Source organism: Leptinotarsa decemlineata, unplaced genomic scaffold (assembly GCF_025532065.1).
Source record: "Leptinotarsa decemlineata unplaced genomic scaffold, Ldec_3_MD MMD2_tig00001719_RagTag_RagTag, whole genome shotgun sequence".
Taxonomy (NCBI): domain Eukaryota; kingdom Metazoa; phylum Arthropoda; class Insecta; order Coleoptera; family Chrysomelidae; genus Leptinotarsa; species Leptinotarsa decemlineata.
The window spans coordinates 13,218,552-13,231,712 of NW_027412569.1; the positions used below are offsets into that span (position 1 = coordinate 13,218,552).

Sequence of the window (13,161 nt, forward strand, 5' to 3'; positions counted from 1 at the left end):
TTTGGTGTTGGGAAAAACTCCAGTAATATTATTTATTGAATAAATGATAACTAATTTGACAGGTGTAGCTTTAACAAAATGGTCGTCAAAGTTCATAAGTCCTGGTTGGAAGAACATATTTAAAGCTCAACTCACCGGGTATATCAATGTGTATAAAACAATCCGAGTATCTTAACGCTTCGATATCTTCCAGGGGACACCGTGTCAAGGGTCATCCGTAAACAGGAATAGATTCAGCATTTCTTGATAGGCCGCCACGCGGTCCATAAGCATGGCTCGACTAACGAGTCTCAAGTTTTTCGGTGTGATTCTGGTGTTTTTCCACAGTTTTCCCGCATTCCAGCAGAAAGGCGTCGAGGTAATTATTTGTTGTTGTTCTGTTTTGGACCGATGAACTCGTGATATTTTTTCGCAAGAGTGGCAGAGATTTATTGAATAATTTGATAAGTATGTGGAGATATTTGGAAATGTGGCGCCAAATTTCGGCTTTGATTGTCGCGTGTTCTGTTTTTATCTCTCTCAGACGTGTGAAAAATTAAAAATATTAAAAATATTCAATCCATTACCATATAATGGATTGAACGACAAACCATAACAAATTTCACATGTACAGTACACAAGAGTTGAAGTGAGCCATCCTGAATAAGTCATTTGATATTGGCACTATAAAAAAGTCATGAAATACGCCAATTTTATTTTCAGACAAACAAATTTCCACGAAAAAATCAATCTCTTCTCAGCTATCCCTCTCTACGATCTTCATGTCGGAATTTTCAAATGTTTCTAACTCTGCAACAGTTTTGGGATTGAATAGGAAAAACCAATGCATCAAATGTTCAAACTGAGCACTGATACCTGTCATACAATGTTATAAACGAGCTCCCGTTGGCCCCCTTACATTCTAAAGAATATCAAGTGTTAGTACCCTTTAGCACTTCGTGATTTTTTGCAGTAAATTATGTACACTGGTTGCCTGCGTCTCTATAGAAAAAAGTCCAGTGGAGTCAAATCGGGAGTTGTAGGTGACCATATAGGTCACCTACCTATAGAGCATTTCAATTCATCGATCCAGAAAGTTTTCATGGAGAAACTGTTGTACTGGTATTACGTAATGAAGAGGAGTCCCATCTTTTTGGAAAACTGAGCCTTTATGCAATAGGGAATTGCGTTGTTAATGACAAAAAAGTTGAAATATTCTTTACCTTTCAGGTTCTACGAGTATGATATAGTGTTTTTGCAACAATTATCCTTTACATGCGAGTAAATGTAATGTAATGACATACACCCTAAAGAGTCACTCATTTTCTTATCAATATTCAACACAATACCTTCGATACAAAACTTTCCTTCATGCTACACATTGAATCCACTCTGTATCTGCAAACAGGATGTATGGATTAATTGCACGAATCTCCAGGAGTTTATCGGATTCATCTACATCGAAAACTTTATACTATGCCTTCGTTAGATCAAAATTACAATTTGCACCCACAATCTGGAACCCATCTCATCAGTTGTATAAAGAGGAAGTTGAATCAGTACAATGTCGTTTCCTAAAATTTGTCTCCTATAGATCAGACATATATATCCACCAATTTCCCCATAATGCATTGCTAGTTAGACATGCTATGAATAGCTTGAGTTGCCGTCGTGATTGTCACTCCACAATTTTTTTCAACTGATCAATAATTTAATTGTTGATCCACATATTCTGTGAAAACTCAATTAAAATGTACCTAGATCAACCTCTAGAGTAGATAATCCTTTTTATCTACTAACAATAAGTACAAATATTGTGAAACGTTCACCTCTGCATAATAACATTTGTTTCAAATGCACTTCAACATGTTGTTAGCTCGACATTTTTTAATATTCCATCTCTTAGATTAGGTATTTTTACTTCAGCTAACTTTATATGTATTGATTTTACATCATAACTTATTGTATTGTAATTTGGCTTATATCCTCATTCTGTAGTTGGATGTAACCTGCAGAACAGTGAATAAATAAATAATATGGTTTTCCAAATTTCCCACTCAAACATTCAGTTAGTTTACTTGCCCATCCAGATAAATGGTGAATTTATTCGAGAAACTTGTGATGTACAACAAAACTACACAGTTGAAGGGTTTTCAATTTCCGAAAGACTGCGCATTTACTAACAGAGCAACATGGCCTAGAAGTGAAACAATGATGCCCTATATTGTGTAGCAATCCAGTGAATGATATCTGATTCGATTCCATAAAGAATGTTTGGAATACAAATTAAATAGAGAAAAACTGTTTTTATATAATTCAGTGTTCATATGAAAGTATTTCTTTTGAAATAATAAATCGAGTTCAAATATTACAGAAATAAAAATCTGTGATGAAATTACCTGTATTATATATCAACCAATTACGAATTTCAACATGAGAAAACCCGATCGATGAAGGGGAATTTTGAAATCTATCGACTTTCAAGTATTCCAAAAGATTTAATTTCAAACCAAGTTCTTCTACATGTAACACGACATATCAGTGATTGAAATGCTTTTCTTGTTCACAAATTTGGAACACACAATCGTGTCGTCTTTAATTCTTTGGGAAAAGGTTCTCCCAGTTTGGCCAATATAGAGTTTCGGGCATAAATCACAAGTCAACTCTGATACTTTTGATCTCTTCGAAACTAGAGTCGTTTCGTTATTGTTTTTAATAAATTTGCCCAAATTATTAGTGGTTCTGCGAGTTTTCATTTCTTAAACAAGGTTGTAAATATCAGAAGAAACTCATATTGTAAATGATCGACTGAATGAGTCAGCTTGATTCTACCAAGTGCAATATATATCGAACTGCTCAATTCCTCAACTTGAAACACCTCGAACCAATGTGTTCAATTTGAGAACTATCTTTTGGCCATCGTTTGGTGAAAATCTCACAATAAATTTTTACTTGAACACAAAACCTTTCTTTTCCGACTGCTTTTATATTTTATAACTAAATTCTCAGTTGAAAACCAAACAAAGCAGAATACATTTTTACTTTGGCAAAGTACGTTATAAAAAAATGTCATATTCTCCTAATTCATGTTGGCCTCTTCGATCTACTGGAAAATTTCTATTCTTGTATAATTTATTTCTATACAATGCTACATTCTATTCCATGAATTCTGATAAGAAGATGAAGAAATCATCGTTATGCGTAGATTATTTTAACCGCTTTCTCAAATTTAGACCTAAAAGTGTGTTATCAACTACTAACACAACAATGTTTTTTTGCTTCCTCTCGACGGTTCACTGGAAAAGTCGTGTTCCACTTTACTATAATCGGAATTATACACATATTTACGTTTTTAAACGATTAGACGCTCTATAAAAGAGACAAAGTAGGTACTGAATAATATTAGAATATAATTCAAAACATTATGAAATGATTCTTCGTTTTGAAAATGGCAATGTCGATATTTATTGGCTATGTGCGTTGCAGAAATGTTCAACAAAAAAATTATCTAGCTAGAACAGGGCCGTAGCGAAAAGAAAAACCGGGGGGGGAATCCAAATTTTCCCAACCCCACCAGCTCCCTACTTTCGAAAAAATGAAAGCCGAGGGATTAATTACTACTATAATATATTAATTTTCTTACTTAGTTATCCAAAGATTGGCTGAATGCTTATGCACGTTGGGGTATGCACAAAAAAAAATAAATTTTGGTAATTATAAAAATAATAATGTGAATTATTCTACTTTGGACCAAGGTCCTTGTTATTCCACTATATCCACCGTGTATAGGAATATTCAATACTAATGAAAGGAAACAACACTTCAATAATATTGTGCTTATTGTTTTCTACTAGTATTTTTTCTATCTTCACGGCCCGAAATTTCCCAACTTTTCCAAGTCGAAAAAAACAGCGAAAAGTTGGGAACTTCGTAGAATTGTCACTTCAAAATTTGTGGACTGTTCTCTTACTTGGGAGAAATTAAAATTTTTTGAAGTTTCAAACAACTCAAAATTTCAAAGTATGAGATCTCCAAGTTATGCATGTTGGGAAATCCCAACCCTTTCCTAGTTCTTTCCCTTTTCTTAACACCTCTCCCTTTCTTTTCTCTCATTTTAATTTTTTTAACTTTTATTTATTTTTTTACTATTATTTTTTTCAATCTTCACGGCCCAAAATTTCCCAACTTTCTACCAAGTCGAAAAAGCAGGGGGGAGCCCCCCCCCATCCCCCCATGGCGGCGGCCCTGGGCTAGAATGTCAAATGCTCCAATGGCTCAAAATGGAACATTCATTTTTGTCAAATGATCAATTCTTTTGACGTTATCAATTCTCCCTTCCAATATTTATTTTCCTTTTTTAACTACCTAATTGTCCATTTATTCAAAAATAGTATTTTTCTCATAAAAAATATTTCAACAGAAGTGAATATACCAGTTCAAAAAATTTGAAAATTGTCAAACGACTTTTCATAAACCGAAATTCGTAAAAGTTTTTTTTTAATTATTTTCAAGTACTCCACTAGTGTTTGTAAACTTGTATTTTCGTAATTTATTTTACAGTTCTCCCGGAAAAAACACCTAGTTGTGAAAAAATTTATTTTTACTCACTTTGGAAGTTGAGACGTTCAGAAAAAATATTCATATGAAGTGTTTACTAAAAATGGGCTCAAAAATAACCCAGTTAGCATGTTATTAAGGAACATCATGTATATTTTTCAATTAATTTGGCAACCCTTGAAAAAATTGAACTCACATTTCTATCAATGTGGGTGACACATAATTTCATTTTTATATCCAAAAAACTTCATAAAAAACTTTGATGTTTTAATAAAGAAATCGGAGTCAATAATAGTTTCAACGTAACTTTTTTGCTCTAATAACTGATTATAATGAAGACAACATTTTTCAGAACATCATCACCAAATTGAGCACAAGTTTTTCTACGACCGAAGCTCCTACAAAGTCTAGAACACTTTTGGACTACCAAACGGTAAGTATCATCTCACTAATTTAATGATCTAACTTATGGTGACATCAGTAGATGGTACTATGTCTGACAAGATGAGGAATTTAATTTCCCCTTCTCCTTTTTCGCAAATATGTTAATGAGTCTGTTTTTGAACTCTTTCTCAACTATTCTCAAAACTCCACCTTCAATTCTTCTTTTTGGATCATCAATACCAGCAAATTTTGTTTTGCAAACAACAGATTCGAACTTTCTCCAAAGAAAAAATTCGAACTGAGTTGAATCCAGTGATATTGGAGGCCAATCAGTTGCTCTTCTTCAGATTTCTTAAAAGATTGATAGGTATTTCAATCATTCCAATTGGAATTCTATCCCAACACCAAAGCGTTATTTTCAACACCAAGTGATCATCTTCAATAAGAAGATTTAACTATATCCACATACGATGTTCGCCTTTCCTACGCAGACTAACTCGCAGTTGCGCTGCTAGCCTTTTTATATGCAATTATCACTGCCATCTCGAGGTGATCGGCATACACTAGCTAGAACCAGAACTTTCTCGAACCAACGCGGTTATTCCAAATATGTAATTACGCCTAATGCCACCTAGCGGGTAGGTGAAAAAGATAGTACATAGTACCACTACTCGCCGCTAGATGTCGTCAAGTGTCACAATACACAATAATAATTGAAATTCAAAAAAAGCGTAAGTTTGCTCAGGTCACGCACTTTGCGACTATCCTAGTCTAGAAATATAGTTAAGGGCAGAAATTGGCCCTTGAAACAAACTGAAAAAATCATTATGGCCCGAAGGCTTCGAAGTTTGGAGACCCCTGGACTAATATATCCTGTTCTGGTACCAATAACATTATACCAAATTTCTGACAGTCCTTATAATCAACATGAACTTTCTCATAAGAAAAAAAAAACTGAAGGAACTCTATTTTCAGCACGCTATAGCATATAAAGATCTCATAGAATCCAGATGCATCATAGAAGTATTCACAAGAGGTGACAGCCTCATAACAAAGTGGATGGCCGGCGGAAAGAAGATACCAAAAGACTTCCTACACAACGAGCTATTGTCAAAGCGACAGGTGAGTTAAAATGTCCTGGACGGGACAAATCTCATATATTGGGCATACGTCAAACGTCCTCCCCCTCCCATCTTAGGAACGGACTGTATTCTCAGTCTTTTCTTAAGTAAACGAACACTTGCTTCCGAGAGAATATTAGAATATCAGTAAGTTATAGTATCGAAACTTTCATTGATGGAATACATAAAGTAGTATATGGGACATAATTTTGACACGTCATTCGGATCTAACAAAGCGTGGTACCACCTGCTAGATCACCTGATATGACGCCTTTAGATTTTTGTAAGGTATTTGCATAGAAATTACCTCGGAAACAATGTATATTGTTAGAAAATAATTTATATATATCAAAGAAAGTCTCACTGAAATACACTTATACAATTTATACAGTGACAATAGCCACAGAATGTCAAAAGTCATAATATTACTTCCAAGCCGAGAAAATAATTCTTCTCATGCTATAATACGTTCATTTGTAGTCCTCCTTACTTGAGAACTGATTTTTTGTTTCAGATATGGCAGTTAGCAGGAGAAAGAATATCAGAATTCTGCAGGGGATTTCCGACATATCTGGTCAAAAACGACGAAAGTCGCGATCTACCAAACGATGAGAACAATATCATCAAGAGGTTAAGGAGATCTACGAATCACTTTTTCAGAGGAAGAGTGAGAGGACAGACTCAGTCCCAGTACCTCAGTTTCGGTAAATCTGACGAACCCGGAAAGGCGGAAGCAGAATCTACAGATGAAGGATCAAAAGCAGTCGTCAGTAAGTATTTATATCTTCCTCCTGAAAGACTTGAAAATATCAGAGCTATGTAGTTATATGTATACCCTTCAAGCATTCTGAGAAGAGAAGTTTATAATGTGTTTTATTTCAGGTGGTAGCAATGGTATGGGTCAGGCGCAGAGTCAAAGCATTCCATTTGGTTGTGATGAATGTTTTGGCGCAGGAGGTTATGATCAAGAACAATCCGTATTTATGGGAAGGCGACCGGGACAATACACAGAACCGATAAAAGTAGCGCCTGGTCAAGTTGGAGGACCGGGACAAATTGGAAGACCTGGCCAAGTTGAGGGATGGCCCGGACAAACTGGAGGGCCCGGTCAAATTGGTGGTCCAGGACAAATTGAAAGACCAGGGCAAATTGGTGGACCGGGACAAATAGGAGGACCAGGACAAGTCAGAGGTTGGCCTACACAAGTTGAAGGGTCTGGGCAAGTGGGAGGACCAGGACAAGTGATAGGGCCAGGACAAGTTGGAGGTTGGCCTGGTCAAATTGGAGCACCAGGACAAGTAATAGGGCCAAGGCAACCAAGTGGACCAGGTCAAGAATTAGGGCCAGGACAATTTGGAGGTTGGCCAGGTCAAATCGGAGCACCTGGACAAACCCTGAGACCAGGACAAATAGGTGTACCAGGTTACGTAGTTGGACCAGGACAAGTAGGAAGACCAGGACAAATAAGTGGGCCAGGACAAGTAAGTGGACCAGGTCAAGTTGGAGGCTATCCAGGTCAAGTTGAAGGTCCCGGGACAGGACAGGTTACACTACCAGGAAAAGTTACTGGACCTGGACAAATTGGTACACCCGGACAAGTCGTTGGTAGACCAGGACAAGTGGGAGGATGGCCAGGACAAATAGGCGGTCCAGGACAAGTTGGCGGATGGCCGGGTCAAATTGAAGTGCCCGGACAAGGTGCAGGGCCAGGTCAAATTGGAGTGCCGGGACAAATTCTAGGACCAGGTGACATTCTGAAGCCTGGACAAATTGGAGGACCAGATCAAACTGGGGGACCTAGACAAATTCTAGGGCCAGGTCAGTTTGGAGGACCAGGACAAATTCTAGCCCCAGGTCAAATTGGAGGGCCAGGGCAAATAGGAGTTCCAGGTCAAGTTGGAGGGACAGGCCAAATTCTAGGGCCAGGTCAGATTGGAGGTCCCGGTCAAATTAGAGGTACAGGTCAAATTGGAGAGCCAGGACAAATCATAGCTCCAGGCCAAATTCGAGGGCCAGGACAAATGGGAGTGCCGGGTCAAGTTGGAGGGCCAGGTCAAATTGGAGTTCCAGGTCAAATTCTAAAGCCTGGTCAAGTTGGAGGACCAGGTCAAATTGGTGGATGGCCAGCTGGAGGGCCTGATGGTTGGCCCAACGGTCCAGGGCAGATCGGTGGTTGGCCTGGAAAAGATTCTGGAACATTTGGTGGTCACCTTCGAGGTGAATATCAAAGTAATCAAGGTCATTCTGGGAGGTTTTCCGGACAATTTTCAGGCCAATATGAATCGAACAGATATGCATCAGGTCCTCAAGGTCCACCACGACCTGGTGAACCTAGTTACGGAACAACAGGAGGTTGGTCAGGTCCAGGTGTTACTTCTCCAGGTCGAACTGATGGTTGGCCAGGCCAGGGTAGTCAACCTGTTCAAACTGGTGGGTGGCCGGGTCAACTTTTGAGGCCGGGACAAGTAGGGGCAGGTCAGGGTGGTCAACCAGATCAATCTGGGGGTGGCCAGGTCAAGTTGTAAGGCCAGGTCAAGTAGGAGGGCCGGGACAAGTAGGAGGTTGGCCAAGTCAAGTCGGGGGTCCAGGGCAAATAGGAGGTTGGCCGGGTCAAGTCGGAGGACCAGGACAAGTAGTAGGGCCAGGGCAAGTAGGAGGTTGGCCAGGTCAAATAGGAGGACCAGGACAAGTAGCAGGGCCAGGGCAAGTAGGAGGACTAGGACAAGTAGTTGGGCCAGGGCAAGTTGGAGGTTGGCCTGGTCGAGTCGGAGGAACAGGACAAGTAGTAGGGCCAGGGCAAGTAGGAGGTTGGCCAGGTCAAATAGGAGGACCAGAACAAGTAGCAGGGCCAGGGCAAGTAGGAGGACCAGGACAAGTAGTTGGGCCAGGGCAAGTTGGAGGTTGGTCTGGTCGAGTCGGAGGAACAGGACAAGTAGCAGGGCCAGCGCAAGTAGGAGGTTGGCCAGGTCAAGTCGGAGGATCAGGAGAAGTAGGAGGACCAGGTCAAATAGGGGGTTGGCCAGGTCAAGTCGGAGTACTCGGAGTACCAGGGCAAGTAGTAGGTTGGCCAAGTCAAGTCGGAGGACCCACACAAGTTGGTGGACCAGGACAAATTAGCGGGCCAGTTCCAATTGGAACACCAGGAAAAATAGGAGTGCCAGGGCAAGTTGAAGGTTCGCCAGGGCAAGTCGGTGGTGCAGGTCAGGTCGTTGGTCCAAGTCAAGTCGGTGCTTGGCCTGGTCAAGTTGGTGGCTGGCCTGGTCAAGTTGGTGGTTTGCCAGGCCAAGTACAAAGGCCAGGACAGGTTGGAGAACCGGGACAAATAAGAGGACCAGGACAAATTGGGGGACCAGGTCAAATTTCAAGACCAGGTCAAGTTGGTGGATGGCCAGGTCAAGTTGGCGGGCCTGGACAAGTTGAAGGTTGGCCAGGACAAGTTGCTGGTTGGCCAGGTCAAGTCCAAGGTCCAGGACAGGTAGGAGGAACGGGACAATTAGGACCTGGACAAATTGGTGGACCAGGTCAAACTTCAAGACCAGGTCAAGTCGGTGGATGGCCAGGTCAAGTTGGTGGGCCTGGACAAGTAGGACCAGGACAAATAGGGGGGCCCGGTCAAGTTGGAGGTTATCCAGGTCAAGTTGGGCCTGGACGAGTAGGACCAGGACAAATAGGGGGGCCAGGTCAAGTTGGAGGTTATCCAGGTCAGATTGGAGGGCCTGGACAGACCGGACCTGCTCAATACATTGATGGACGATTCCCTGGAATGACCTCTGATGATTCAGACTCCCAGGTCCAAACATCCGTTCAACAAACAGACAATGGCACTTTAGCTTCAGGTCAAGCTCAAGGTACCTATGGTGGTGGCACTGCACAGTCTCAAGTTTCTGGAACTTATTCTGGTTCAGGTTCCTTCAGTGCTTCTGCAGGTTCTGACGATGGTAAAAGAGGAGCGCAAACTCAGGTGCAGGGTGGAAAGGAAGGCGCTCAGAGTTCAGCTCAAGGCAGAGGCGGTTTAGGACAATCACAGTCTCAAGTAATATTATCACTCGAAACTGGACACACCTCGTCGAGTGCGCAAAGCGGAGGATCTACTCATGGGACACAGACTCAGGTTCAAGCTTCTGAAAAAGGCGGCATGGCAGATGCCCAAGCCAACGGGCCTGGAAGCACCTCGTCTCAAGCTCAGATTGGATTTCTTCCATATGACGAAAACGATACTGATAACGGAACGGCCCCATTTAGAGGTGGGGGTACGGCAGGTGCCCAGGGTGGTACATACACCGGAATGACCCAAGCTCAGATACAAGGAAAGTTCCGATATGGAGTAAAGTATACTGGAGCTGCCCAAGCTGCTTCTGGGAGGACATTCAATACGGCAAATTCCCCCAAAGGCCCTTTCAAACCAAGAAATATAACCTTCAATGAAGACTCGGCTCCAGTGCCACAAATTCCTTCGGTGGAAACGTCTAGAAAAAATATCAACAACACTGTCACTCCGAAAGTGGTCTCCAAAAATACGAGCATTTCAAATAGCCCTCCTGCTAAACAATTGGAAATTGAAGGTCAGGAGAATAAAGAGTATGATGACGAGTACTATGATGAAGATTATGATGGTGAAACTGAAAAACCAGCCACAAAGAGTATAATAACGCAACGGGATCACAATCAGAGACAACATATCGTGCTAGATCCTCTAGAAGACCTAGATGTAACCGTACACCAAAGTAAAGGGGACTTTCCTAGTGAAGGGGCGGTTATACAACCGGGAGAAACAATCCCTGGAACATCTGGGTATAAGATTCCTCTCGGTTTCAGAGGTACTGTTAAATCCATAGCAGATGGTGCCAACACTTACACTGTAGGGAAGCATTCACAGGCTCAAAGTGCTAGTTTATCGCCAGGTACTGGGAAAGTCATTTATAAGAAGCCTTTCTACGCGGTGACGTCGAATACTCATCTCAGGAATGGACAATATGGCTATGGGGCGGGATATACCTATCAGCCAGCATATTCACCCGTCAGGTATCAGCTGAAAAACGGCAAAGCCTTGCCCAATTTTGTATCTGTGACAAGATCTGAGACGGGTTCGAAGAATCTGTACACTGGAAAGAAAACTCCTAGTGTATACTATACCCAGTCATCCACTTGTGGTATTTTCACGAATCAATGTGTGTTCAACTCGGGAAAAAAATTGTGTTTCCCTAAATTGAAAACGAATCCAGATGGCACAATTATGGGATGCTAAAATGTATTACTAGTTAGAACTTAAGATAGATGTAAGCGATTTGTATAAAATTATTTTGTAAGTAAAAGTATTATTTTACTAAATCCTTCAAGTCCCAGTTAATATCTTTAGTATTCTATTGAACAAAAGTCGTTTTGGGGAGGAAATCACAGTTTTTTTGTTGAACTCACTGGGGAGGAGAGAAATATGGATAGTGGCAAAATTACAGAAGACTTGAATATTGCTGGGGTCCTATCCCAACACCAAACCGTTATTTTTAACACCTCGACAGGTGTTTCGATCACCAAGTGATCATCTTCAAGAGGAAGATTGAGAGGAAGTTTAATCTTCCTCTTGAAGATGACCACTTGGTGACTGAGAAACATGTCAAGGTGTTAAAATAACGGTTTGATGTTGGGATAGAACTCTAGTAATAGTCATTACTAGACCAAAGGTTCCAAACAGTGCATCACTTTGTACTATACCGAGTATTTCAAAAATCATTCAACACCCTTCAAATATTTCAAAACATACTCTCAAAAACTTCAAGTTAACTTCATATTTTTTTTATTCTAAAGAAGTTAGTATCTACAATTTATCAGGTCTCTCTTCGATAGGCAAAATTGTTGAATGTTACTAATAAATAGTACATTTTTCTTTGTGAAACATACTTTGAATTTACACAGTAACGGCACTGAAAAGTTTGTCCTTTCTACAAAACCTGTTCATGTTCAATCTGGATTTCGTACATTCTATAGCACCAAAACCACCACTCTTGTCAACATCACCCAAGATGTATTCAAAGCAACTGATAATAATGAAGTAACTGCCATGGTACTCTTGGACTACAGTGAAGCATTCTGTACATTAGACCATAATATTCTGTGTAGGAAAGTGTCACTTTTAGTGCTTTACTTTTTATCTATGAAGTACCTCAGGGATCCATCCTAGGCCCCATTCTGTTCTCTCTATATATTTCTAACTTCTATGAAATAATTGATCACTGCACAGTTCATCATTATGCAGATGACTCTCAGTTATATTATCGATTTACTCCAAGTAACTGGCAGGTGGCAATGGAAAAAATTGACAGCGATCTACAAAAGTTACTGAATCTGTAGCCCATAACCTGAAATTGAATTCTAAAAAATCTCTAAGAATTCTCAAAATCCAACTTAGACAAGACTTACTACAAATAATTACAGAAAGAACTTGGGTTTGTGGCTAGAGGCTGATCTGAGATTTCACAAACATGTAAATTCACTTTGTCGTAGCTTATACAGTATTACGTCAATTCTATCAAAATAGAGATATTATGACTTCCAAATTGAAGTTGAAAGTTTGAGAAACCTCCCATATTGTCTAGATTAGCATATTGCGATATAATATACGGGCCTGCTTTGATACAAACTGATGTAAATCGTTTACAAAAAATACAAAACAATTGCATTTGTCTTTCTTATGATGTGAGAAAATTCGACCAAGTTCGAGGAGTCAGGTTGGTTACCGATTGCTAAAGCCTGGCAGTTACACCTACTTGTCAATACACATAAATTCCTCATTTACAAAAAGTCAAATTATATTTATGAAAGATATAAAACTTTCAAATCTCAGAATAATCAATTTGAGGACGCGAAACCGACGTACTTTTATTATTCCAAAACAATCGACAGCCTGCTTTTCTCGTAGTTTTATTTACAACTATCAAACAATATAGCGCTCTGCCCAGTGAATAATCATAATAATACTAATTGTAATTATGTAATTGAAATTATGTCGAGCAACACCAATCCTAAAAAAGGGGGATCCTAGGTAATGATTGCAATAACTATAGATTTATTACCATAACTTCTATTATATCAAAGATCATTGAAATTCTAGTCAAAAACAGACTTA

The 13,161-nt window shown here is 39.9% G+C and overlaps 1 protein-coding gene across 1 annotated transcript; it reads left to right on the forward strand.

Moving 5' to 3' along the window:
* The first annotated feature begins 200 nt into the window (after positions 1-200).
* LOC111517333 (uncharacterized) lies at positions 201-11,353 on the forward strand. Its single transcript, XM_023173446.2, is given in 6 exon segments — positions 201-358; positions 4,889-4,969; positions 5,896-6,042; positions 6,556-6,811; positions 6,924-8,548; positions 8,551-11,353. Coding segments are annotated over 6 exon segments (4,932 nt in total). The 5' UTR covers positions 201-271; the 3' UTR covers positions 11,287-11,353.
* Positions 11,354-13,161: the final 1,808 nt, after the last annotated feature.